This window comes from Hordeum vulgare, chromosome 2H, assembly GCF_904849725.1.
Source record: "Hordeum vulgare subsp. vulgare chromosome 2H, MorexV3_pseudomolecules_assembly, whole genome shotgun sequence".
Lineage (NCBI taxonomy): Eukaryota > Viridiplantae > Streptophyta > Magnoliopsida > Poales > Poaceae > Hordeum > Hordeum vulgare.
Genome location: NC_058519.1, coordinates 66,336,195 through 66,364,138, shown reverse-complemented (window position 1 = coordinate 66,364,138; position 27,944 = coordinate 66,336,195). Strand labels below are relative to the sequence as shown.

Below are 27,944 nucleotides of genomic sequence, written 5' to 3'. Positions count from 1 at the left end.
ACCGGGTACTCCTTTCCTTCTTCCTTTCGTTCGACAACTACTGCCACGCTGACCGCTTTAGAATTGGATGCAATGTACAGGAGCATAGGTTCCTTGCGTGTCGGAGCCGCCAACACTGGCGGGTTAGCTAATTGTCACTTCAAGGCTTCGAAGGCTTCATTGGCTTCGTCCGTCCATACGAAGCGATCAGTTTTCTTGAGCAACTGGTAGAGAGGGATGACCTTCTCCCCGAGGCGACTTATGAAGCGGCTCAGGGCCGCGATTCGACCCGCCATACGCTGCACTTGGTTAACGTTGGCTAGTTTTCCAAACGGCATGGACACGTAACAGAAAGCTCCGAATGGGGTTATGAAGGATGTCTTCTCCTGATCCGCCACCGCCATCTGTATCTGATGGTATCCTGAATAAGCATCCAAGAAACACAGACGTTCGCAACCCGCCGTCGAATCAATAATTTGACCAATACGGGAATGGGCGAAGGGATCCTTCGGACAGGCTCTGTTGAGGTCAGTGTAGTCAATGCACATGTGGTAAGTGTCGTTCTTCTTGAGCACCAGGACCGGGTTGGCCAGCCATTTAGGATGAAAAACCTCGATGATGAACCCGGCGGCAAGGAGTCGGGCTACTTCCTCTCCCATCTCCTTACGGCATTCTTCATTAAACCTGCGAAGGTACTGTCGAACCGGCTTAATTTTAGGGCTAGTATTAAGATGGTGCTCAACGAATTCTCTCGGTACACCCGGCATGTCAGAAGGTTTCCATGCAAAGATGTCCCGATTCTCACGGATGAATTCGACGAGCGCGCTTTCCTATTTGGGGTCAAGACCCGCCCCAATAGTGAACTGCTTGGTGGAGTCGCCCGGTGTAAAGTCGAAAACATTGGTGTCGTCCGTTGGTTTAAACTTGAGAGGCGGCTCAGAATCGATGGTCGGCCTTTTGAGCGGCGTCATGTCCTCCGGGTCAACATTGGATTGGTGAAACTTGAGCTCCTCAACCGCGCAGGCTGACTCGACATACGCCGCGTCTCCTTCTTCACACTCTTGGGCTATCTTCCTATTGCCATGGATGGTAATAGGACCATTAGGTCCGGGCATTTTGAGTTTGAGGTAAACATAGCATGGGCGGGCCATGAATCTGGCGTACGCCGGCCGCCCAAACAGCGCATGGTAGGGGCTCTTGATTTTGACCACCTCGAACAGGAGGGGCTCGCTCCTGTAATTTGACTCCGTGCCAAAAGCCACGTTAAGCTTAATCCACCCAATCGGATATGCCGACTTACCGGGGACGATGCTGTGGAAGACCGTGGATGATGGCATCAGGTCTTTCTCCAAGAGGTTCATCCACTAGAAAGTGTCGAAGTATAGGATGTTGATGCTGCTGCCCCCATCGATGAGGACTTTGGAGAGGGTGTACCCCCCGACTTGGGGAGCCACAACCAAAGCCAATTCACTAGGGTTGTCTACTCGGTGTGGATGGTCTTCCCTGCTCCAAATTATGGGTTTCTCAGACCAGTGAAGGTCTCGAGGGAGTGTCGGCTCAGCTACGAAAGCTCTATGCTTCACCTTATGATCCCGCTTACACGTGTTGGTGGTGAACACATGGTACTGTCCGTTGTTCAATTGTTTGGGATTATTCTGGAACCCACCACAATCTTCCTGCCGCTGGGGGTCCCCTTGTGGGAGGGGTTGCTGGAACACTCCTGGCGGGTGATATTGCTGGTTGTGAACTTGGTATTGGCCAGCATTGGGCTGTGACCCGCCCTATGGTCCTTGGTTAGGAAAACCTCCGAACGTGACCTGGCGTGACCCGGATGCGCGGGGTTGTTCCTGTCGCTGGCCCTGTTATCCACCTTGGCCTCTCCTGATCGCCTCGGCCCGGAATTCCTGCATCACATAGCAGTCCTCCCACGAGTGAGTCGCCGGTCCTTCCGCCGTGGCATGTTGCGGACATGGGCCTTTAAGCATCTCGTGGTAATTGCGTGGTTTCTTCCCGCTAAAGCCCCGCTTCTTCTGACGTGGGTTTGCGTTGCCAGTATTAGTATTATCAACAAATTCCGTGGGACCTTCCTATTGTCTTTTCTTGCCGTGCCCACCATGGTGGTGGTTGCCCCGTCCTTGCAACTGAGAATGACCCTTGTGTAACTCGCCCTTCCTGGCGGTACTAACTTTGTCGTCGTCCTCCCTGGGATCCTTGGTGTCGTCCGACTCGGCATACCTGGTGAGGGTATCCATTAACTCACCCATGTCCTGTACTTTTCGCTTAAATCGCCCTAGCTTTAGCACTAGAGGTTCATAATGGCAGTTCTTCTCCAGGATCAACACCGCCTGAGCCGCCGAGATACCTTCCGATGAATGAATAACTTCCGTGACTCGCCGGGTCCAATGGTGGGCCGACTTATCCGGTCGCTGGACGTAGTGCTGTAGGTCAACGATGGTCATCGGGCGCTTGCAGGTCCCTCTGAAATTCTTGATGAAGCGCTCCTTTAGCTCCGCCCAAGTATTGATGGAGTTGGGCGGCAAGTGTTTCAACCATGCGCGCGCCGTCCCCTCAAGCATCATAGTGAAGTATTTAGCGCAAACTGCCTCGTTCACATCGAGCATGTCCATCGCGATCTCGTAGCTCTCGATCCATGACCCTGGCTCGAGGTCCGGCGAGTAATTGGGGACCTTCCGGGGCCCTTTGAAGTCCTTCGGCATGCGCTCGTTGCGCAAAGCTGGTGCAAGGCACGATACCCCGATGTGCTTGCCCCCGGCATCCGGGGGCGTGAGAGGTGACGGCATGCCAGCTGGGTAAACCTGACCAGCCACTGTTGTGGGCTCTAACTGACGTGCGGCCCGCGCCGCATCCATGATATCTTGGGCTCGCGTGTCGGGCATCCCGAGCGGATCGTGTTGAGGGAATCACCGCGGCCCACTAGTTACTGCGGGGAAGTCCTCATGGAGACTTCTTGTGTGACTCGCCTGTGGCGTGGAGTGTAGCCGATCAAGGCTATGAGAATACTGTGTGTGCTGAACCACGGCCGTCTTTAGCATTTCGATGGCGTTCCTGGCTTCTATCTCGGCCGGGGTGTTTCCGTAGATCGGAAGGGACTCCAGGTGGCGGGTCGCTGCCAGTACATTGTCCATAGGATTCGAGAAGTGACCCCGTGGCGTCTGGAACCGAGTTGCATGGGCGTCCATTGGATGAGGCGGCGGTGGATTGGGCGGTGGAACCGCTCCGCCCCACGGGATGGTTTGTAAAGGCCGATCAGGACCCGCCCCGGGGGTGCGCGAAGTGTCGAAAAGGCGAGTTGTGTGTAAGTCGGTCGGGATGCGTCCATTGTGCCTCCTTTGGTGAACGGCGTCAGACGCACGCTGTTGTCTCTCGAGCCGCCAGCCTTCGGTGTTCAGTCGCTCCGTCTCTGCTGCGACCGCGGCCTGCTGCGTCTCAATCCTGGCGGCATCTGCTTCCATGTCCCGTTGTGCCTTGACCAGTGCCTCCCGCAGCTTAGCTAGCTCGGCGTTGACAGACTCCTGGTTCTCAGACGTGATCGTGGTTGCCATGAGGCTGGCGACCTCCGCCGCTAACTCTGTCATGGTTTGCGCTGGGGCTTTGGACGTTCCCCCGGTCTCGTTATTGCCAGTCGGATTCTGCTGAGGCTGCGCTGACCCCGGCATGTAGATGGCGATTTGCCAGCGAGACCTCTCGAACACCTCAGGATCCATCGCCAATGACAACCCCCCGAGCCGTCCTTCCTTAAGAGGGTGGATCGGTTCCGTCTCACCCATGGATGACTCGCCATCAGAATTGACAGGGGTGATCTCCTGGCCCGCCACTTCGTCTTGCACGTCGTCTCCCTGCGTAAAACCGACGAAAACGTGGCGACTCATCTTCCGCCGTGTAATGGGAGGACGTACCTGGTCGGCTCTACGATGTCGGTGGAGATGTCCGGCTCAGGCACAGGCGTACCGATCATGCCGATGAAGACGTTGATCTTGCCGAAGGGGACTCGGTAACCAGATTCATGGAATCGGCCTCCGGCTCCCACAGCGAGTTGTCGATGTAGTACTTCCCGCGGCAGCTTTTAGTCATGATGCCGACCGCATAGCTTTCTAACCCTGGTAGGGCTCCCTTCGAGAACTCAACTCCACCGTGCGCTAGCCCCACGGTGGGCGCCAACTGTAATGGTTTTGTCACGGCAGATGTCCTCGTGAAAGGACTTAGAGATGGAGCCATCACACCTTGGTGGAGACTCGAAGGGGGTAAGCGAAAGCGATACTCAGATTTACCCTGGTTCGGCCCCTCGTGAGGAGGTAAAAGCCTACGTCCTGCTATGCGTGGATTAATGGTGGTTTCGATTACAAGGAGGGCGTAACTCGCCTGACCTAGCTCTCGATTCTCTCTAACTCGCCTGACCTCTCCCTGGGACTCGCCTTTATATACAGGTCGAGGCCCTAGGGCTTACAAAGTCCTGTCATTCTACTCTTTGTGGCTTTCCTTATCTCTAAGTCGTCGTGTCCCCCATGATCATGAGCTTTCTTGGTAATCCATCATCCACACGATCTCTCAAACCGCCATCCAGCTTCTGGGCCATGGGACGCGCAGCTAATGGCGAGTCGCCCCTTTGGTGACCCGGCCCACTAAGGGCAGGTTATCCATAGGTAATATCCCCAACAAACTGTATCACGTTCTAGTGCCGAGACCGAGTAGAGAGGTGTGGCCAATTGTGTCGTCGAGTCATGTTGGTTGCAACAACTTCACGAGCTCAAGTGTCCACTGCAACGTGCAATCATGGTATGTTGTGACAATATCGATGCATCTTACCTTGCATGCAATCCGGTGCGACACCAACGCACCAAGCACATTGAGATTGACCTTCATTTTGAACATCATCACGTCGCCTTGGGAAAAGCTCGTGTGTTGCATGTTCCCTCTAGCTCTTGTAGATTTGTTCATTATAAAGGGTTGTCGTCTCCCCGTGTTCCACGAATTCGGATCCAGACTCAGCGTTCACACATTACCTATTGACGTACATGTCCTTGTAAATAGGATCTCATGACACCCAGGGCCTGTGTGCCTAAACTCTAGGGCGATAGTTGGTTTTCTCTCCCTCTCGTATATAACATGTACTCTATAACATGTACTAGTGGTTGGGGCCGCCGTTACGGACTGTTTGAAAGGAAGTTGTGCTCATCATACCTTTTTCTTAAAATTAAAAAAAAAATCATGTGAACATCACATTCATCTTAGAAAACTAAAAAGACAGTTTTTAGAAAAAAAAGACTCATTTTTATTTTGAAAATAACTCTTAAAAAATCTCATTTCGATCAACCAGCATGCGCCATATGGCGTAGCTGATTGGCTTTTTGAAAAGAACTCTAAAAATTAAAAAACTTTCTTAACGTGGTCAACTAGCATGGGCTACGTGGCGTAGCTGGTTGGACATCATTTTGGCGATGCTTGATGTGTTTAATTCTGTAACAGTTTCAGAACAATTCTTTCCAACTCTATTAAGACCAAGTCCCAAGAGCAGATAGAGTGTTTTCGTTGCTGCCACAGGATGTTAGGCTTGTCAAGTATGTACTTTATGCATGTTTTATGATTGTGCTAACGCCTATGGACGTTAAGGTGTTTTGCCCACATGTCTCGTATAGTGTGTAAGGGAAACAATTCACACGATTACGTATGGACAAAACACCTAACGCACACATGTTCGGTTTCCTGCCCTCGTGATCCGCACATCCGGTCTGTCACCTTGCGGTCCCGCGTGCTTCTGCGTGACAGTTCCACTCAGTTGTCATGTAACACTGGAAAGACATGGCAACTGACACGCATGCGGGCACGACAATTTCATTCTGTTGCCATGTAACACTAGGAAGACATGGCAACTGAGAGGCATGCGGGCACGGCAGTTTCACTCACTTGCCATATAACACTGGGAAGACATGACAACTGACACGCATGCGGACACGACAGTTCCATTCAGTTGTCATGTAACACTGGGAAGACATGGTAACTGACAGGCATGCAAACACCGCAGTTCCACTCGGTTGACATGTAACACTGGGAAAACATGGCAAGTGACACGCATGCGGGCACAACAGTTCCACTCAGTTGCCATGTAACATTCGGAAGATATAGTAACTAAGAGGCATGCGGATACGACAGTTTCAATCAGTTGCCATATAAGACTGGAAAGATATGGCAACTAACAGACATGCGGGCACGACAGTTCCACTCAGTTGTCATGTAACACTGAGAAGACACGACAACTGACAAGCATGCGGGGCATGTGGGCGCGACGTGAGTTTCACCAATTGTCGGGTTGTCAGCCTAGAGCTCTGCATGTACGAAACAGACGTATGGGCGACCTATATTTTTTTTCTACCTGTTACAAAAAATCTGCCAAAAAATATCAAAATTAATACAAACCACAAACAAAGGCAGATCCATGACGGTTTGCATGTGAACGTTATCTTTTCTCTATTTCATTAGTGTTAAGTGATCATGAAGCTATATTTTTCTGTCCATCCCTCACATCTCGAGCTTAAACAAACATATTCGTGCAAGGAGCGGACAGTCTCACAACTCACATTGTAATCAGTGATCACACTACACAAAACACAATGATCAAATCAACAAATCTTATTTTCGAACCACTCGTTCCTTGGATCACGGCATCTTCCTCACCGTGCGGTGGATTTCGCCGGCGCAGCCATGTTGCTCTCCACGAAGGCCTTCATCTCCTGGAAAACCTTGCCGGCGTCAGCGACTGCGGGGAAGCCGTAGAACCCGTGGAAGCCGTCTGGGTACTCCGCCACCTTGACCTTCACCCCCTTCCGCCGCAGCACGTCGGCGTACCGCCGCTGCCAGTCTTGCAGCGGGTCGAACCCGCCGACCACAAGGAGCGTCGGCGGGAAGGCCTTGGTCAGCTCGGCGTTCTCGTCGGTCACGTGCGCCGCCGGGTGATCGCGGGTGGCGCCCACGGGCAGGAAGGCCTTCCACGAGAAGTCGGAGCGCTCGAGGTTCACCACCGGCGCCACGCCCTCCAGCCTGAGCTCCGACTCCGTCCGCTCCTCCCCGCCGAAGTAGGGCTGCACGGGGATAATCCCGGCGAGGCGGAGCGACTTGGCGGAGGGCTGTTGCTCGGCGGCCCAGCGTTTGGCGACGTGGTGGACGATGTTGCCCCCGGCGCTCTCCCCGGCGAGGAAGCAGCTGGCGAGGTCGACGGGGACGGCGTCGCCAAGGCCCGGGACGACGCCGGCCTCATCGAGGAAGCGGAGCGCGTCGACGCCGTCGTCGTAGGCCGCCGGGTAGCGGTGCTCCGGGGCGAGGCGGTAGTTGACGGACACGACCACGGCGCCGACGTCGCTGCAGAGGCGGCGGCACACGCCGTTGAAGGGGCCGATGGCCGGGGAGAAGAGCGCGAAGCCGCCGCCGTGGTAGTACACGACGACGGGCAGCGGCACCGCCGAAGAGACCGGGGCGAAGACGCGCGCCCAGATGCCGCGGGAGGCGTCGACGGTGAAGTCGTAGGAGCGCACGCCGGAGCCGTCCGGGCGCGGGTTGGCGCGCTTGCTGAGCAGGCGGTCGATCACCGAGTAGAGGCAGCGGTTGACGGTGCCGTCGCTGCGCTCCACGGCGTCGATGGCCGCCGTGAGCCCCGCCAGCTGGAGCCGCACCCCCAGCGGCAGCGGCGCCGGCATCGGGCGCTGTCCATGACCCGCGGCGGCTTCCATCAAGCGTGTCTCGTTACGTACGCTCAATCACTCTGCCTCTCCTCCGATCTCCTCTGTTTCGAAGTGCGCGAGCTCTGCACGCTCGCCGTGGGTTCGTATAATGGCGAGTAGGTGAGATGGATCCATCGGGGTGGCAATTTGTAATGAAATGGGAAAGTCTGCATGTGGCCTCCGCTGCCAAATGGGACGAACACGACGCGTCTACGGCATTGGTGGCAGGATGAAGTTTGAGCACGGGACGCGAGCAGCTCGTGGAGCAAAAAATAAGCAGACACGCATTATGCACTCATGTGCCGTCGTTGACTGATGTGATGACATGTTATGGGGCTGTGAATGTGACTGACTATTAGAACTAACTCCAACGGCCGATTCAAGCGGAGAGCAATTTTGTCCGTTTTTTATTCGTTTGGATCGACCGTCCGTCAGTCGTCCGTTTTGTTTTAGATATGGATTGACAACGGATCCACCGCATCGACTCATATGTGCCGACGTGGCCGGCTGGACACTCTATTTTACATGATTTTCATAGTTTGAATGAAATAACGTAATTTGGATCGAAAATAGCATAGTTATTACAAGCTGAATAAAAATAAAAATGTCTCACATAGTTCACACATAGTTTTGCAAATGAATAAAAATAAATAAATATATTGGTTGCCAACGTGAGCCCACATATGCTCAACCAAATCATTTTGCAGTTGCACGTGAGTTTCCCAATCACGCACGTCTTGATGAAATTGGATGAACTGTTCGAATGTTGCCGCTGCTCCATGCTCAGTCACAACATTCTCACCCTAAAACTGAAACCCTTGATCGTACAGACGTTCCGGACGCTCGTCTTCTACGAGCATATTATGCATGATCACACAAGCAGTCATCACCTTCCACAGTTTCCGCGTGCTCCAGGTATTAGCAGGATACCGAACGATGACCCATCGAGATTGCAAAATACCAAAGGCACGCTCGACATCCTTCCTAGCACCCTCTTGCTTTTGGGGAAATCTTTTCCTCTTCTCTCCGACAGGGTTGGGTATTGTCTTGATAATAGTGGTCCACTGAGGATAGATACCGTCAGCCGGATAATATCATTTGTCGTAGTTGTGGCCGTTGACAGTAAAGTTAACCAGTGGGTTGTTGGCTTCCGCAAGCCTAGCAAACACCGGCGAACGCTGAAGCACGTTGATATCATTGTGTGATCCGGCCATGTCAAAGAAAAAGTACCAAATCCAGAGATCTTCAGACGCAACGGCCTCTAGTATGACAGTGCAAGCCTTGACATGGCCCTTATATTGCCCTTGCCAAGCAGCAGGGCAGTTCTTTCACTTCCAGTGCATGCAATCTATGCTACCAAGCATCCCTGGGAAGCCCCTACTAGCATTCATCGCCAACTAAACGGGTTGTATCTTCAGCAGTCGGCTCTCTCAAGTACTCACGGCCAAACACGGCAATAGGCAAGTAGACTTATACAGGGACTCTAGGCAAGTAGACTCGCTCATACGGGCGTACTCGTCAATAAGATCACCGGGCACTCCGTATGCAACCATTCTGTAACGCCCCGGACACACCCGCCGACGGTTGTTACTCCTGGCAGGATCTAGACTAGCCTCATATATCAATACTAGTCTTTTCAACGCACTTTGTCCTCACTCATGCGCACCCGGGATCAACTTCCCGGTCGGTCACCCATCCTAGAACCTCACTCATGCGCACCCGGGATCAACTTCCCGGTCGGTCACCCATCCTAGAACTACTCCAAGCTGAGCACGCTTAACCTTAGAGTTCTGTTCGAATGGGCTCCCGGAAAAGAAAGAATTCCTTATTGATATGAGTAGTCTATCATCCCTAATAAGCCAGGCCATCACATACACCACCACTCAAAGGAACCGACGTCCTCGTCGGGCCACAGGAGCGTTCCCTCTTGGTACAAACGTCTGTGCATCCAGTCCAGTACATGTACCATGTCGTGTGCCACGACGGGTCACAAACGTCATGAACAACATGACCGCACACCTGTCCGCAAACATCCGTGTAACCGCGAGGGTCAGCTCTGATACCAAACTTGTAACGCCCCGGACACACCCGCCGGCGGTCGTTACTCCTGGCAGGATCTAGACTGGCCTCACATATCAATAATAGTCTTTTCCGCGCACTTTGTCCTCACTCATGCGCACCCGGGATCAACTTCCCGGTCGGTCACCCATCCTAAAGCTACTCCAAGCTGAGCACGCTTAATCTCAGAGTTCTGTTCGAATGGGCTCCCGGAAAAGAATGAATTCCTTATTAATATGAGTAGTCTATCATCCCTAATAAGCCAGGCCATCACACATTCGGATGGCGGCAATGCATTTCTGATAAGAGGAAAAACCTATCTTACCAACGGCATCCTCTTCGCACTCGAAATAGTCATCATAGCCGACCACCCCCTCTCTAATACGATTGAAAAGATGCCTACTCATACGGAAACGGCGGCAGAATTTTTGATGCTTGAACAACGGGTTTGTTGTATCAAAGTAGTCCTTCCAAAGAAAGAAATGCCCGCTCTCTCGGTTGCGATTCAACGGGAGAAAGTGACCCAGAATGGAGCCACGGAACAACGGTCGCTGGCTGTTGAGCTGGTGATGGAACAACACGGCAGCCAATATCTACTCCTCGTCATCGAACGACGAATCGTCGGAGTCAAAAAGGAAATTGTGAAAAAAGAACTCGTTGGCGGAGTCTATTTTATACCTTGGCAAACTGCCGAACAACTTGTCGGCGTCGACGAAGAAGACGGCGGGTGATGGGGTTATAATCCCAGGGTAGGGTCATAGGTCTGCCCTATAGGTCCTACCCAAGGACTACCCTTCATAGGGGACAAGGCCCTTAGACAGTTCCGATTGAACTAAGGACGCCCCCATCATCCAGTCGGCGACGATCCACTCAGAGCTTATCTAATGTACCGACTGGAATCCGCTTTGTACATCGTAACCTCCCAGGAGGGCAACGGTCATACGTTTTCACACACCATAACTAGCATTTAAGACTTACGTTACCAGTAACGCCAGCGTTTACTCGCCACTACTCCACCCCTGTCCACCGGACCATTATGAAGGGCAGCGCACTCTATATAAGCCGCCCTTCAGCACTGGTATAGGGGTTGGCACTTACTGTAATCCCTTGATACACTCGACACAAAGCTCCCAAGAGCACTGAGACGTAGGGCTTTTACCTCCACCGTAGAGGGGCCTGAACTCTACATCCTCGCCGTAGCTAAGGCTCTGTCCATATACTTTCGTACCCCGTACTTCTACTGTCAGACTTATACCCACGACAGTTGGCGCCCACCGTGGGGCAGGCGTCTAAGCGACTTCCGGCGAGTTTGCGATTTCATCTTTTCGTCATGTCATCCGGCGGAGATCTGTGCACGGGTCATGAGATCCTCTTCGGTGCACTCTCCTTCATCGCCGATGATTCGGCATGGCTTCAGGATGCGTCCCTCGACATCGATACGCTTCCGAGTCGCGGGGCTACGCACTTCCGTGCTAGTTCCTGCGGCGTTCTTGTTCTCCAGCCATCGACCCCGGTGTCGATCTTCGCCCCCGTCACGCGCCGCAACAAGCGATCCGGTCGTTCGCGGCTCCAGCGTTGGGTGCGACATGCCCTAGCGCGACAAAACATGTCCTCTCAAGTGGCGGTGCTCGAATCGGTTGTGGTCCCGCGGTCATCCCAGTGCTTGGAGTCAGTTCTGACTGAACTACCTTCCGAGTATCAGGGTCACGGGCCTGCAGCCGAAGTACTCATGGCCGATTCCCACGAAAGTCCCTCCAAGACTGGTCGGAAGAAGGGTGAGATCGGAGAATCATCCGGTGCTCGTCGTCAGCACCTTCGTTCTTCCAGTCGACGCACTCGCCAGAGCAACGTCGAGGTGTTCCGCACACCCATCCTCAACTTGGCTGCAGCCGCCAGGATTGCTGATTCTCTCCAGCCGACTGATTCGGAGGCTGGTAGAGGAATCGAGCAGATCCGTGCCTTGTTACATACGGCGCAGCAGCAAAACTCGGCGGTCTCCCAGTCGCACAACAAGATCCACAACAGTTCAGTTCAAGCGAACACACATCGGTCGGTTTTCAGTCCCGACTCTCACGAGCGACGTAGAGGAGGCAGCCGTTCCAGGGACCCGAGTCGGAATCCGCTTTCCATTCAGTCTCATCCCGAAGACCGTCGCCGTTCACGTACTCCTCCGCGGAGTGGGCCTTACGGACCCCGGCATTACGATGATCATCGTTCGGGCGGTGGCGCGCATGATCAAAGGCCTGATGCAATAGGGTATATCACTCAGAAGAAGGTCGATAGAAGTCGAGCCCACCGTGATGGTCACGATAGAGACCGTCCCAGTGGAAGCAGGACCGTTGTTTCTGGTCCCGAGTGCTTCCGTCGGGCCATCCGCTCGGCTGACATCCCTCCCAACTTCCCATTGGCGACGGGAAATAGCAAATTCATAGGAGAGTCCAAACCAGAAACTTGGTTAGACGACTACACAGTGCCGGTCCAGATCGGTGGCGGAGATGACCATGTCGCCATGAAACATCTCCCACTGATGCTCGACGGTTCAGCTCGAGCTTGGCTAAACCAGTTAGCACCATCAAGCATTTACAGTTGGGCAGATCTGTCCCGAGTCTTCATCAGGACCTTCGAGGGTACGTGCAAACGCCCTGCTGGTCTCACAGAGCTTCAGCACCGTGTCCAGAAGCAAAATGAGTCCCCGCGCGATTTCATCCAGTGCTGGACAACCCTCCACCACATGGTGGAGAATGTTACAGAACACCAAGCGGTCTGCGCCTTCAAGACAGGCGTTCGGTACAGAGATCTATACCTGAAGTTTGGTCGGACATGCGACATCTCCATGAGCAAGATGATGGAGATAGCCGCGCGCTATGCAAATGGCGAAGAGGAGGACCGCATACGTAGCGGCAAGCATAAGTCAGTCGCCGATGGAGATGGGAACAACAGTCGGAAGCAGAAACAGAAAGCCCAATCCACTCCGCAAGCAGAGGCGGCAGTCGTTACAAACGCTAAGTTCAAAGGCAAGGGGAAACCACAGTACACCCCAAAGAAGAAACAGTCAGGAAATTCCATCCTAGATCAACCGTGTCCAATCCACACGAAGACGGATGAAGAAGGCAATGTCATATTGCCGAAACATACCACTCGGCAGTGTCGCCTCCTGATCCAAGGATTCGATGAAGGACAGCCGAGTGAGAAAGACACCGAGCAAGATGATGAGGACAAGGAGGATCCGTTCCCTCAAGTCCATGCAACGTTAATGATTTTTTCTGATGTAGAAAGCAAAAGTCGACTGAAGCTGGTCAACAGGGAGGTAAACATGGCAACCCCATCCACTCCCACGTTTCTCAAGTGGTCACAGAATGCAATCACTTTTGACCAGTCAGACCACCCAGCACATGTACCCACCCCAGGGAGGCAAGCTCTGGTCGTCGACCCGGTGGTGGAAGGAGTTAGGCTGCGCAAAGTCCTCATGGACGGCGGCAGCGGCTTGAATATCATGTACGCCGACACTCTCAAGGGAATGCGCATTCTGATGTCCAGACTTAGCGAGAGCAGTATGCAATTCCATGGAATCGTCCGAGGAAGAAAGGCAAAATCACTCGGCCAGATTGCGTTGGATGTCATTTTTGGCTCTAACAAGAACTTTCGCAAAGAGAAGTTAACATTCGAGGTGGTAGATTTCCAGAGTGCATACCATGCCATTCTGGGCCGTCCGGCATACGTACGTTTCATGGTCCGTCCATGTTACGTATATTCGAAGCTGAAGATGCCTGGTCCCAAAGGCGTGATTACTGTCATAGGCAATCGGCAGCGGGCCGAGGAGTGTCTGCAGCCGGGGTCGAGAATTGCAGACCAGCAGATGGTTGTACTCGAGTTGGATGAGTACAAGAAGATTGTCGACCCCGCCGACCTGATGCATTCAAAGAAGCCAGCTTCCGAGTCCGCATTCCACTCGGCGGGAGACACGAAGAAAGTAAGCGTCCACCCGACGGATGCCACCGCTGCCCCAACAAACATCTCCACCACCCTTGATCCAAAATAGGAAGCCGAGCTCATCCAATTCCTCCGTGAGAACTGGGGCATTTTTGCATGGAAGCCTGCTGACATGCTAGGTGTACACAGGGAGTTGGCTAAGCACCGACTGCATGTGGATCCTCCCGCTCGGCCCGTCCGAGAACGCCTACGTCGGTCCGCCGCGCACAAGAGAAAAGCAATTGGAGAGGAGGTAGCTAAACTTCTGGCAGTCAACTTCATTCGCGAGGTACACCACTCCGAGTGGCTCGCTAATGTTGTCATGGTGCCCAAGAAGGACAAGTCTCTCCGTATGTGCATCGATTTCAAGCACCTTAATAAGGTCTGTCCGAAAGACCACTTCCCGCTCCCCCGCATTGATCAAATCGTTGATTCGACTGTGGGTTGCGAGCGCTTATCCTTCCTTGATGCCTATTCGGGCTATCATCAGATCCGTCTGTATGGTCCAGATGAATTAAAAACATCTTTCATCACCCCATTCGGGTGCTTCTGTTACATCACTATGCCATTCGGTTTGAAAAATGCAGGAGCAACTTTTATGCGAATGATCCAAAAATGCCTCCTAGACCAGATTGGCCGAAATGTGGAGGCATATATGGACGATATCGTAGTCAAGTCACGCAAAGGTTCCGACCTGCTGACTGACTTGGCAGAAACATTCGCCAACCTACGTAGGTATGATATCAAGCTCAACCCAGCCAAGTGTTCATTCGGTGTTCCCAGCGGGAAGTTACTCGGTTTCTTCGTTTCCGAACGAGGGATCGATGTCAACCCCGAAAAGATCGGGACCATTGTTCGAATGGAGTGGCCGGTAAGAGTACATGACGTACAAAAGCTCACAGGTTGCCTAGCGGCTTTGAGCAGGTTTATCGCTCGACTCGGCGAGTAGGCGTTACCTCTGTACCGACTCATGAAGAAGTCCGATACCTTTGAGTGGACAGACGAAGCCCAAATCGCATTCGACGACCTCAAAGCCCTGCTTTCCACCCAGCCGGTTCTTACTGCCCCGCTTAGTAAAGAACCCCTTCTTCTGTACATCGCGGCTACAAATCAAGTCGTCAGCACCGTTCTGACAGTCGAACGCGAAGAAGAAGGCAAAGCGTACAAGGTTCAGCGGCCAGTATATTATGTTTCCGAAGTCCTGACGCCTTCCAAGCAGAGGTATCCCCATTATCAGAAGCTTATTTATGGGATCTACATGACTGCGAAGAAGGTGGCTCATTATTTCCAAGACCACTCGGTATCTGTCATATCTGATGCTCCATTGTCGGAAATTCTCCACAATCTGGACGCATCAGGCCGAGTGGCAAAGTGGGCAATGGAGATGCTATACTGCGACATCAAGTTCGAAGCCAAGAAAGCCATAAAGTCTCAAGCTCTTGCTTACTTCATAGCAGAATGGGTAGAACAACAACAACCGACTCGCATCTACTCGGCTCATTGGACCATGTTCTTCGATGGGTCCAAGATGTTGAATGGCTCCGGCGCCGGCGTAGTGCTCATATTCCCGAAAGGTGATAAACTCAAGTATGTGTTGCAGATCCATTTTGATTCTTCCAACAACGAAACAGAGTACGAAGCTCTCCTTTACGGGTTGCGCATGGGCATCACACTCGGCGTCCGTCGCCTGATGGTCTATGGCGACTCAGATCTAGTGGTTAATCAAGTAATGAAGGAGTGGGATGTAAGGAACCCCACCATGTCTGCATACTGCAACGCAACAAGAAAGCTCGAAAAGAAGCTCGAAGGTCTGGAACTTCACCATGTTCCCCGACTGAAAAACCAAGCAGCAGACGAATTGGCAAAACTTGGATCCACACGGAGACTTGTCCCGAGTGATGTCTGCCTTGAGCACCTACACCTCCCCTCGGTAAAAGAACATTCTTTTACAGAGGAACTGATGCAACCGAAGAGCTCAATAGATCAGACTGAAGTCGAGGTTCCCGCTGTGGTTGACCTGATCATGGAGATTCTGGCTGTCATTCCCGAATGCACTGTACCATTCATTGCGTACATCCTGAGGCAAGAGTTACGGGAAGACGAGGTCCAAGCTAGGCACATCGTTCGCAGGTCGAAGTCCTTCATCGTCGTTGATGACCAGTTATACAGAGAAAGTGTTCCAGGCGTCCTTCAGCGGTGTATCTCTCCTGAGGAGGGTCGGTTAATTTTGGAAGAAATTCACTCGGGAACTTGCGGCCATCATGCCTCCTCAAGGGCAATCGTCGCCAAAGCATTCAGAGCTGGTTTCTTCTAGTTGCAGGCGAATGAAATGGCAAAAGATATAATCGACCGTTGCGAAGGTTGTCAGTTCTATTCAAACAAGTCCCACAAGCCAACGTCCGCGCTGAAGACAATCCCCCTTTCTTGGCCATTCGCCGTGTGGGGATTAGATATAGTCGGACCATTCAGAACAGGACAAGGAGGATTCACCCATCTGCTGGTAGCAGTCGATAAATTTACCAAGTGGATTGAAGCCAAGCCAATCAAGAAGCTTGATGCCCTTACGGCCATCAAATTTATCAGAGACATCATCGCCAGATACGGGGTTCCACACAACATAATCACCGACAATGGCACAAACTTTGACTCGGACAAGTTCAGTGGTTTTTGCGCAGGCCAAGATATCCGAGTGGATTTTGCATCCGTTGCGCACCCCCAAACAAACGGACAAGTGGAGCGGGCGAATGGACTCATTCTTCAAGGGTTGAAGCCTCGACTCCTGCGGGAAGTTGGACATGCCACCGGCGCATGGGTCACCGAGCTGCCTTCAGTGCTGTGGGGCCTCCGAACAACTTCGAATAGATCGACAAGACGATCCCCGTTTTTCCTCGTTTATGGAGCAGAGGCGGTCCTTCCGAGTGACTTGGTTCACAACTCTCCACGAGTCGAACTCTTCTCCGAAGCCGAAGAAGAGCACGCCAGGCAAGATGGAGTAGACCTTTTAGAAGAGGAGCGCGAGATGGCATTGATCCGTTCAACAATTTATCAGCAAGATCTGCGGCGATTTCATGCGCGACACATCACGAGCCGCACGTTCCAAGCAGGCGACCTGGTGCTCCGAGTGGATCAACAGAGACCACACAAGTTGGCTCCCGCCTGGGAAGGACCGTTCATCATTTCTAAGGTGCTGAACAACGGAGCGTATCGACTCTACAACCTCGACAGGGAGACAGACGAGCCGCGAGCATGGAATGGAGATCTACTGAAGCGCTTCTACACATAACCGCCGACAGAGACAATGTAAAGAACAAATGTCATCGAAGTAATACAAAGCGGATTAATTTCTTGCCGATTCAAAATTCTTCCGCGTTTGCAGACTCTGGTCAAAAAACTCGCTCCGAGTGTGCACTAAAAGTCACACTCTGAGACTTAGCTGTGACCCAGAGTCGCCTAAGTAAACAACTCGCTCCGAGTGTGCACTAAAAGTCACACTCGGGGACTTCGCTGCGACCCAGAGTCGCCTAAGTAAACAACTCGCTCCGAGTGTACACTAAAAGTCACACTCGGAGACTTAGCTGCGACCCAGAGTCGCCTAAGTAAACAACTCGCTCCGAGTGTGCACTAAAAGTCACACTCGGAGACTTAGCTGTGACCCAGAGTCGCCTAAGTAAACAACTCGCTCCGAGTGTGCACCAAAAATCACACTCGGGGACTTAGCTGCGACCCAGAGTCGCCTAAGTAAAAACTCGCTTCGAGTGTGCACCAAAAGTCACACTCGGGGACTTAGCTGCGACCCAGAGTCGCCTAAGTAAACAACTCGCTCTGAGTGTGCACCAAAAGTCACACTCGGGGACTTAGCTACGACTCAGAATCGCCTAAGTAAAAACTAACTCCGAGTGTGCACCAAAAGTCACACTCGGAGACTTAGCTGCGACTCAGAGTCACCTAAGTAAACAACTTGCTCCGAGTGTGCATTTCAAGTCACACTCGGAGACTTAGCTGCGAACCAGAGTTGCCTAAGTAAGAAGCTTCCTCCGAGTGGGCACTCAAGTTACACTCACAGGCTTAGCTGAGTCGCCTAAACAAAAACCACGAGCCGAAATCGTGTCAAAAAAACTCAGCGAAAGAAGAGCAAAAGATCCGGTTCGAATTCAAATTGAGTTCAACGATCAGTCGGCTCGGTGTGAATCAAGTTTATCCACACTGAGCCACGAATGTACCGGCCAACAGCAGTGGCCAAAGTTTAATACAAACTCCACTCGGCATACCAAGGTAAATGCGCGTTCAGCATAAAGTCAATCAAGCATCGCCGGGGCTGGCAGGCTCCACGAAGGTGTCGAGGTCGATCCCATCTGCAATCCGAGTGGCCGTGTCGAGGAAGGTCTCCATGAAGTCTTCAAATCAAAGCTTCTTGGTGTTGGCGACCTGCAACGTCTTCATCTTGTCTTCGCGGGCTTCCTTAGAATGCACTCGGACGAGAGACATCGCCACGTCCACGCCACACCGAGCGGCAGACTTCTTCCATGCCTGCACTCTGCTTGGAACATCCTCCAGTCGAGTCATCAACCCCTCTATCTCATTCCGGGAGTCATCTTCAGGCCACATCTCTTTGTCAATTCGGCCGACAACTCCTCTCAGGCGACCAATGAAAGGACCCACCTTGTTAAGGCGAGAATTCACTCGGAACATGTCCTGGTTAGCTTCATCACCGAGTGGAACATTCGGTTGCCCAAGCGACCGTTCAATTTCGGCGGTCTCGGCTTCAATGTCCCGACAGAAATCTGCAAAGAAAAGACAGGGAGAAAATAAGCGCGGAGTGAACTCCAAAGTCAAAGAGCACTCGGCAAGCAACTTACCACCAATCAGTGCGACCATCTTCTTCGCCCAGTCGCCGACGTAGTTCTCCTGCGCTCTGCACCGAGTGTTCATTAACTTCAGCTGGCCCATCCATTCAGATCTCTCCTTCTTCATTTTTTCTACCTCGGCTAGCAGTGCCTTGTTAGTCTCCCGAGATTCCTCCAAAGATTTTTCTCGTTCAGCGAGAGCCTTCTTCATGCCAGCCAGATCATTCGCAGCTACCTCCAAGTTGGCAGTAAGTTGAGTCTTCTCAGCCTTCAGAGTATTATAGGCTGATCCCATTTCACAAGTCTTCTGTCAAAGAGACACAAAGGGAGGATCAACCAGGTTCAACAAGGAAAAAGTTTTGACAGCCTCTTCAGACCCCTGTCGATGCAAGCAATCGACAGTGGTCTCGGGGACTACACCCAGTGGGTTCACTGAGAGTGACCCCACTGGTATGAAGCTCGAACAGGTCGGCCCCATTGAGCTCCTACGCAAACCAACAACACTATGAGATTACTCTTACTCGACCCGAGTAACACTACTCTCGGGGACTACACCCAGTGGGAGCACTCGGCGTGCCCCCACTGGTACCATTCGGGCAGATCAGCTATGATCTGTAGAGATTATGGAAAACACATATAAAGACAACTGCCGGTGCAAGCACTCGGCAGAAGTCTCGGGGACTACACCCACTGGGTTCACTCGGAGTGAACCCACTGAAAAATTAACCTACTGTGTCTGAGTATCTCGCCAAAAACCCCAGTGGGCACCAAGAGGAATGTAAACACTTACTAGCGCACTTACTCGGATATCATCCCGAAGTTCCAAGCTCTTCTTGTACAGGGACGCAACAGAGTCATATGCTCCCTTGGCTTCGCCCACCATCAGCTCCATTTGTACCATGGCGTCCTTGGCGGCTCCTACTTGATCTTCCGGGAGGCGTCGGGCATCATATTGAACAGTCGACGGACCCGGCGTGGCAGAAGGCGCCCTAGGTATCCCGAGCTCCCTAGGCATCCCAAGCTCTGTTTCAGTCGGTTCCGCCGTGAAGACCACCGTCTCAGTCGGCGACACGCTCATGGAGGGGTTGGCAGTAGGTTGGATAACCCCAAGGACAGGTGTCAAAGCTGGTTCCGACCTCCTTTGGTCGTCGTCGTCCAGATGGATCACCCCCGAAGGAAGCCCGACTGAACAAAATAAAAATACAGAAAAAGATCAAGATCAAAGACGACACTCATGAAACGGTAATACAGCTCTCGGAGTTGGGACAACGTACCTTGCTGGGACGTGGCGGCGTTATCAGTGTCCATGGGATCGTCACCCTGACGTGGCAGAGAGGTAGCGGAGGTAGCAGCTCTGTTGAGTGAAATCCATTCGACGGGTAAACATGAATTCCCAAAAGAAGAGTCCAATCGGATATTGAAGGAAGATGGAAGAGCAAAGATACTTACGCTGAGGCGACCGGAACAGCGATCCTCATCCGGGGCAAAGCTTTCCGAGGTTTAGACCCGCTAGGTTTAGCCACCTTGGACGGCTGATCCACGGGCTCGGCAGAAGAACCCCTGGTTCTCTTCACACTCCAAGCACTCGGGGCCACGGGAGGAGCCGGCGGAACAGCGCGGTCATGACGGTGCTTGGTTCGGTGTTCTGGTGGTGAGGGTGACGAGCTCTGCTCTTCACTCTCCTCCTCCTCTTCTTCTGTTTCCTCCTCTATCTCCCTACTGTCAGAGACGTACTCGGCACTACCCGCGCTACCCTTCATGCTGCCTTCTTCTTCCTCGACCGGATTCCCATTTGAGACTGCAGAATGCCAGTTCATCCATTCCTACACCAAACACAGTCGGCAACGTCAGTCAGCGAGACAAAAAAAGCAATAAAACTGAGAAGGTTAAAAGCACTCGACAACATGTACTCACCTCATTCGGAGGAGGATTTTGGGCGCGGAAGGCCTTCACCCGCCGAGCTCCCACGGGGTTATCACATGTGCCCGTGATGCTGCGGACCCACGCACTCACGGTCTCCTCGCTCACGTCTTCAGGATGGGACCGAGTGGTATCCGAAGGCCTCGTGTAATGCCACATTGCGTGGTCTCGGGCCTGGAGCGGCTGGATTCGTCGACCCAGAAAAATCTCCAACAGGTCCATGCCGGTGACTCCCTTCCGGACGACGGCTATCAGCGCATCGATCAAAGGATGGATCTGGGTTCTTTCTCCCTTAGAGAGCGCTAGCTTCCTGGGAGGGCCCGGACGGTCTAAACTAAAGGGTGGTAACCCACTCGAAGCATTCGGGCAGGCAATGTCCTGGCAATAGAACCAGGACGATTGCCAGTTCCTAACCGACTCAGATAGCTGAAGGGAGGGATAACTACTTTTCGTTTTCTTCTGAAATCCTAAACCCCCGCAGAGCTGGAGGATGTGCGTCTTATCATCAGACTGGCTAAGCTTCTTAACAGTTTGAGATCTAGCGGAGAAAACATATTTGAAGAGCCCCCGATGGGGAGGACATCCTATGAAGCACTCGCAGAGGGTGATGAATGCGGAAAGATGAGCTATCGCATTCGGCGGAAAGTGATGGAGCTGCGCCCCGAAGTAATTCATGATACCTCGGAAGAAAGGATGAGGAGGCAGGGAGAAACCTCTGGCCACGTGGCTGAGCAGCAGAACGCGCTCCCCCTCCTTCGGTGCCGGCTCCATCTCGCCTTCCGGCAGCCTCCAAGACTTGTTGACGACCATGTCGTGCTCCACCAGCTCTAGCACGTCGTTCTCCCTCACCGTGGAGGGGAGGAAGTCCCCTTGGATCCAGCCCGCCGGCAACGCCCGCTGCCGCTGCTGAGTGGAGGCCGTCCCCTTCTTCTTCTTCTTCGCCTCAAGCTTGCTGGTTTGTCCCTTCGTCATGGCGAGGGCGACAGATCCGTAGAGGAGGAGGGGAAGGAGGTGGCTTGAGGTGTGCACGGAGTTGCGGGAGGGGCGAGATCAATGGGAGGAGGACGAGCAGCGCAACAGGAAGGTCCGCCGGGAAGGCTTTAATAGGCCTCCGACTGAGTCACCTACAGGTGGGCCCAAGATCTTATCCTCCCAACCTGCTGCTGCAAGATTAGTGGAGAAGATTGCGGCGCGGTAATCGAGGAGATGAAATCTACTCGATGGCGATGTCGTCATCCCCGTTGAGCGCGCGGCAACTGAAATTTGAGGATCCCGGAAAATCCGGCGCTGTCAGTATGACCGGTCACGTCGAAAGATTCCGCGGAAGCAATCGGTTCCTCATGGCTCGTTTCGCTTGCATATTCACTCGGATCACTAGCCGCAAAGATAAAATGGATCGAGGCAGACAACGCTAAGATCACCTCAATACCAGTCGGCTCCAAACTCCGGACATCACTTCATCGTTCCAGCCCCGATCCATTCGGGGACTAATGATGGGGTTATAGTCTTAGGGTAGGGTCATAGGTCTGCCCTATAGGTCCTACCCAAGGACTACCCTTCATAGGGGACAAGGCCCTTAGACAGTTCCGATTGAACTAAGGACGCCCCCATCATCCAGTCGGCGACGATCCACTCGGAGCATATCTAACGTACCGACTGGAATCCACTCTGTACATCGTAACCTCCCAGGAGGGCAACGGTCATACGTTTTCACACACCATAACTAGCATTTAAGGCTTACGTTACCAGTAACGCCAGCGTTTACTCGCCACTACTCCACCCCTGTCCACCGGACCATTATGAAGGGCAGCGCACTCTATATAAGCCGCCCTTCAGCAGTGGTACAGGGGTTGGCACTTGCTGTAATCCCTTGATACACTCGACACAAAGCTCCCAAGAGCACTGAGACGTAGGGCTTTTACCTCCACCGTAGAGGGGCCTGAACTCATACATCCTCGCCGTAGCTAAGGCTCTGCCCATATACTTTCGTACCCCGTACTTCTATTGTCAGACTTATACCCGCGACAGCGGGCGAAGGGAATCACGGCGTGCACGGACCAGCTGGCTGCCCTGCCGGTGTCCGACGAGCGTGCCAGTGAGGATCTGACCGGGTGGCGAGGCGGCTCCCTGGCGGGGCTGTGTGGTGGGGGCGGGGGAGTGGGAAGCAGTTGGCTCCCCGGCGGCAAGACGGCGACAGCGGCGGGCGACGTGAGAGTGGGCGGCGTTGCTGGGCAGATGTGGAGGCGCCGACGGCTGTCAGAGTCGCCGGAAAAATGGGCGGCGGCGTCGACGACGAAGGAGGAGGGCGAGGGTTGGATGTGGGAGGCCAATGTGCCTCTGACCAGCGGGCCCAGAGGAATAGAAGGCGATCGTGTCCGTCGCATGTCCGCGCTAGCGCAAATCCGGCTCAAAAATGGGCCGGGAATGGGTCACCCGCGGAAGAAAATCGGACGCGCGTCCGTTGGGGTCGGCGCGTTGGGCCGCCTTTTGTGTCCGCACCGACCCAAATGGACGGCGATGGATGAAATGGGTCGCTCCATTGAAGTTGCTCTTAGGTGCTCCCATTTTACAAATTTTGAAAAATCACATTTAGGTGTTCCGTAAATTTCTGCCAAAAACTATGGAAGTTCAAAAGACATATATCTATAACCATTAAAAAAATTAGATCAAAATTTAAAATATACATTGAAAAACAAAAAAGACAAATATGTGTGTGAATGCCATATTTTTTCTTCTTTTAACACTGTTCATTATAGATTTGTTACTTTCGTCTCTCGATAGGTATTCTGAATAAGGATCTGATTTTCTTAGGCTTGTAGACATATGTCTTGTGAACATCCATAAAAAAATTCATTTATTTAATATCTAAATGTGATTTTTCAAAACTTGTTTCATGATAGCACATAAAGGTTGGTATCACCTGATATTTCTCTGACTAGGAGCATCTACGACCGGCCTCTAGTACCGACCCCAAACTAACGTATCGTCGTTGTTTCTCCTATTTTTGGTATGTCACTGAAATTATCCTTAAGTTTGAAGTAAGGGGGTGTTTTTTTACAGAGATAAAAAAAAATTCTTTTTAGTCTCATGTGAAAGAAACAGGAGGGACTTTTAAGAACTAAAATAGGTATTTGAGACTAAAAAAAGAAGTTCCTATGAAAGGATCTTTTGGAGACTTTTTTGACACTTTTTTCAACAATGCCCCTACTTTTAGCATGTCATTTAATAATTTATAATACATCACTAGGGTAACATGGTCTTTTTGCATGTCATTTAATAAACTCTAGCCCATGTTCAGTCCCTGAAAAGAAACGGATAAGGTCGATTAGGAACTTTTTAGTTAGGACTAAAAAAAGTCCTAAGACTTTTTTAAAAAACAGGGCCTAAATTACCCACCCATCACCTGTAAGTGAATAAAAAACTTGCTAGTTAGTATTTCTTTAAATTGTTGGCCAGTCACCTAAACTATCCCCGAGTTGAAGTAAATTAACCACCCTGCCACCAGTAAAAGTGAAAAAAATTCCTCTGAATTATCTGTACGTCATAGAGCCCTTCAATTTTTCAGCCATCATGAGATTATCATTTTATTTCCCTTCTCATACATGCATCGAGGATGTACTACAAAAATACACGCATTACGGATAACGTCCCACATTGATCCATTGTGAGCGCATTAGAATGCACGTGTCTGATGTTCACATGCACGGACATTTTGCAGAAAAAAATATGTTTCCTAAAAAGAAATAAATTAATGCCATTTTTATTACCCTTAAGGAAAAAATAAAATGGAACAAAATTAAAATAATAAAGTTTGGAAGGAACAAGGAATTACTGTCGTTGATATTACCCTTTAAGATGAAATAAAATAAAATGGAAATCATATCAAAATTAAAATAATAACATTTTATTAGGAAGAAATAAATTAGTGGCATTGGTATTACCCTTTAAGAGAAAATGAAATGCAATTAAACTCAAACTAAACCAAAATCGTAATACTGAAGTTTTCTAACAAAGATTGAATTTGTGAGATTGCATTAACCTTTTAAAGTAAACAAAATGAAAAACATTAAATCAAATAATGGCAACATTTGCACACAATTCACGCAGAAATCGCGCTCTTTCATAATATGCAAGAATAATCACATGACAATGGGCTTTTGGAAAAAACAAATTTACTGAAATGGAACGAATTATTGGCATCGGTATTACCCTTAAAGAACGAAGAAAATGAAACAAAAACAAAAAATAAGTCAAAATATTGAAGTTTCTGAGACAAAGTAAATTAGGGGCATTGGTATTATCCTTCAGGAGGAAAGAAAATGAAACAAAAACTAAAACATAATCATAATAATGAAGCTTTATAAGAAATAATGAATCAGTGGCACTGGTATTACCCTTTAGGAAGGAACAAACAATGGTTAAATTGTGCTTTTTTATAATATGTTAGAATAAACATGTGATGGAATTTCATTAAAGAGAAGTTTCCTAAATTTTTTTGATAGTATTGGTATTAACCCGAGAAGAAAGAAAATGAAATAAATACTAGTAAAACAGAATCAAAATAATGAATTTTTCTAAGGATGAATGAATTAGTGCTTCTTATTTTTCTCTTGCATCTTGTTAAGCCGACTGATTTTCTCGGTTGAAAATAAACGTTCTCCATTGAAATATTACACCTGATCCACGCAGTGCCTAATTGAGAATTATTTGCCATTGCGCACAAATTTTCTATGGACAAATGTGTATCCAATTCCAAAATTGAATGGACTTCAAAAATACATATTCGACGCGTCGATGGGACTACAAGCCATTTTGGCATTTTCAATCAACTTCGTTGCCTGTTGCTTTCCACGAACGTCCTCATGCGCTCGATAGCCCTGGCGGTGTCGGGGAGGTCTGGGAAGAGGTAGAACGCGTGGATACCGTCCGGGAACTCCACCACCTCCACGGCCTTCCCCTTCCGGCGCAGCACGTCGGCGTACCGCCGCTGCCAGTCCTGCAGCGGGTCGAGCCCGCCGACCAGCACCATCGCCGGCGGGAACGCCTCGGTCAGCTCGGCGTTCTCGTCGGTCACGTGCGCCGCGGGGTGGTCGCGGCTGGCGCCCTCCGGCAGGAACGCCCTCCACCAGAAGTCCGCCCGCCGGAGGGTCACGATCGGCGCCACGCCGTCCAGCCTCAGCTCCGACTCCGTCCGCTCCTCGCCGCCGAAGTACGGCTGCACGGACAGGAGGCCGGCGACGCGCACGGAGCTGGGGGTGGGCGCGGCCGCAGCCCAGCGGTTGGCCGCGTGGTGGATTATGTTGCCGCCGGCGCTCTCCCCGGCGAGGAAGCAGCTGGAGAGGTCCACCCGGACCCCCTCGTCCATCCCCGGGACGCCATTGGCGTCGATGAAGCGGAGCGTGTCCACCGCGTCGTCGTAGGCGGCCGGGTAGGGGTGCTCGGGCGCGAGGCGGTACTCGACGGAGACGACGACCGCGCCGACGCCGCGGCAGATGCGGCGGCACAGGCGGTCGAAGTAGCACTGGCGCGCGGAGAACATGGCGAAGCCGCCGCCGTGGAAGTAGACGACGACCGGGAGCGGGGCCTGGGGAACGGGGGAGGAGAAGGAGAAGACGCGCGCCCAGAGGCCGCGCGACGCGTCGACGTCGAAGTCGGCGGAGCGGACGCCGGAAGGGTCCGGGCGGGGGCCCGCGCGCACGCGGAGGACGCGGTCGGCGACGGAGTAGAGGCGGCGGTTGACGGTGCCGTCGCGGCGGTTGATGACGTCGATGGCGGCCGAGAACACGGCGACCTGAAGCCGCACCGCGCGCGGCAGCGAGGCGCGCGGAGCCGCCTCTTGCTCCCGGCTCGTGCTTCCCGTTTCCGACATGCTTGCTTCCTTGCTTGGCGCGCTTCGGGCCAGCAGCGAGTGTATTTTAGTGATCTAAACGCTCTGAGTACGTGTTAGTTTACGGATGGAGTAGTGGCATGGGCGGTGGATTACGTCTCCGGTCGATCCATGCCCGGCCGGTCGCCGTCGCGGACTCAGCTCCCAAGTTATTGTGGTGGATGTGCGTGGACGTCTGGGCCAGCTCCAGTGGCCAGTGGCGTTGCACGTTGGACCACGCGAGGAGCCACGAGGAATCGCCGTGGAATTCCGCTGTAAACGACGTACCACACCTGTTTGTTATCGGTAAGGGTATCTCCAATGTTTGTAAGATAGTTGTTGGTAATTTTAACACATAGGATTTTTGATGATATGTCATTGCAATAAATGAGGAAAGAGAACAAGGTTGTATGTAAATTAACCAACACCCTTGCACAAGCTCCAATGTAGAATGAGAGAGCACCTTATTTATTAGCTCACATCTTATTGGACAAACTAGATACAACCCATTGGAGTAGTTGTATGTTAAGGTGTTGGCTGATGACATGGCATATTTTACCAACAAGCTAACCAACAAACTGTTGGAGATGCCCTAAGGGCATCTCCAATGGTTGTAAGATAGTTGTTGGTAATTTTGACACATAGGATTTTTGATGATGTGTCATTGCAATAAATGAGGAAAGAGAACAAGGTTGTATGTAAATTAACCAACACCCTTGCACAAGCTCCAATGTAGAATGAGAGAGCACCTTATTTATTACCTCACATCTTATTGGACAAACTAGATACAACCCATTGGAGTAGTTGTATGTTAAGGTGTTGGCTGATGACATGGCATATTTTATCAACAAGCTAACCAACAAACTGTTGGAGATGCCCTAAGGGCATTGCCAACGGGCCACGCTGGACAGGTGCTCCAGTTGGCTTGAACAATGCAGCTCAAATCAACTGCCGATCAAAGCGGACTCCTGCAGAGGAGCCCGTCTCCTCGCTGACAAAAACAGTGTAATGAAAAAAAAGCAAGGGAACGGACCGCCGGTTGCTTTGCTCATCCTCTCCTTGTTTAGAAAAAGACGAGCACTCATCCTCCTTTGCATACGTCATTGGGTTTCATAGATGATGGCTTCCATTGAGTGGCTAGAGTCAAGGACGGTAGTCTCATTTTCCTTTGCTGTGATGGATGTACTGTGCTGCCTCCATTGTACGTGCCCTAAGTTGGCTGAAAATGGCAAATGCATCGGTCGATTTTGCTTGGTGATGGCGAGGCGGTGCCTAAACCTGAGACGGAGACGAAGACGCCACGGCGAGGCCTGAGCCGGTGATGCCGAGGGCTCGGGATGGGCCGCCGAAGCCGGTGGCCCAAGGAAATAAATACCCGTTGACCATGCAATGTTCATTCACGTCGATCACTAGTACGGCGACGTGCACACCTTCTAGGAAAACCTGGAACCGAAAGCCATGGCACACCGGCCGCAGCATGGGGTTATCTTAGACTTCGCACTCGTTTCAGGTTTCAATTCACAGCAATAATTTATATAGAAGTGTCTAGAACTCATCGAGATGAAATATAATTTGTTT

At 51.7% G+C, this 27,944-nt stretch overlaps 2 protein-coding genes across 2 annotated transcripts; both read right to left on the bottom strand.

The window, feature by feature from the left end:
- Window positions 1-6,437: 6,437 nt before the first annotated feature.
- LOC123429584 (probable carboxylesterase 18) lies at window positions 6,438-7,990 on the bottom strand. The gene has a single exon (XM_045113611.1). It carries the CDS (start codon window positions 7,716-7,718, stop codon window positions 6,666-6,668), a length of 1,053 nt encoding a protein of 350 aa, XP_044969546.1. The 5' UTR covers window positions 7,719-7,990; the 3' UTR covers window positions 6,438-6,665.
- A 17,120-nt stretch (window positions 7,991-25,110) lies between these two features.
- LOC123429583 (probable carboxylesterase 18) lies at window positions 25,111-26,457 on the bottom strand. Its single transcript, XM_045113610.1, has one exon. The coding sequence runs from the start codon at window positions 26,367-26,369 to the stop codon at window positions 25,326-25,328; it is 1,044 nt and encodes a 347-aa protein (XP_044969545.1). The 5' UTR covers window positions 26,370-26,457; the 3' UTR covers window positions 25,111-25,325.
- Window positions 26,458-27,944: the final 1,487 nt, after the last annotated feature.

Bases quoted from the DNA above. Each gene is read 5' to 3' on its own strand.
- LOC123429584 (XM_045113611.1), bottom strand. From the start codon at position 7,718: ATGGAAGCCGCCGCGGGTCATGGACAGCGCCCGATGCCGGCGCCGCTG.
- LOC123429583 (XM_045113610.1), bottom strand. From the start codon at position 26,369: ATGTCGGAAACGGGAAGCACGAGCCGGGAGCAAGAGGCGGCTCCGCGC.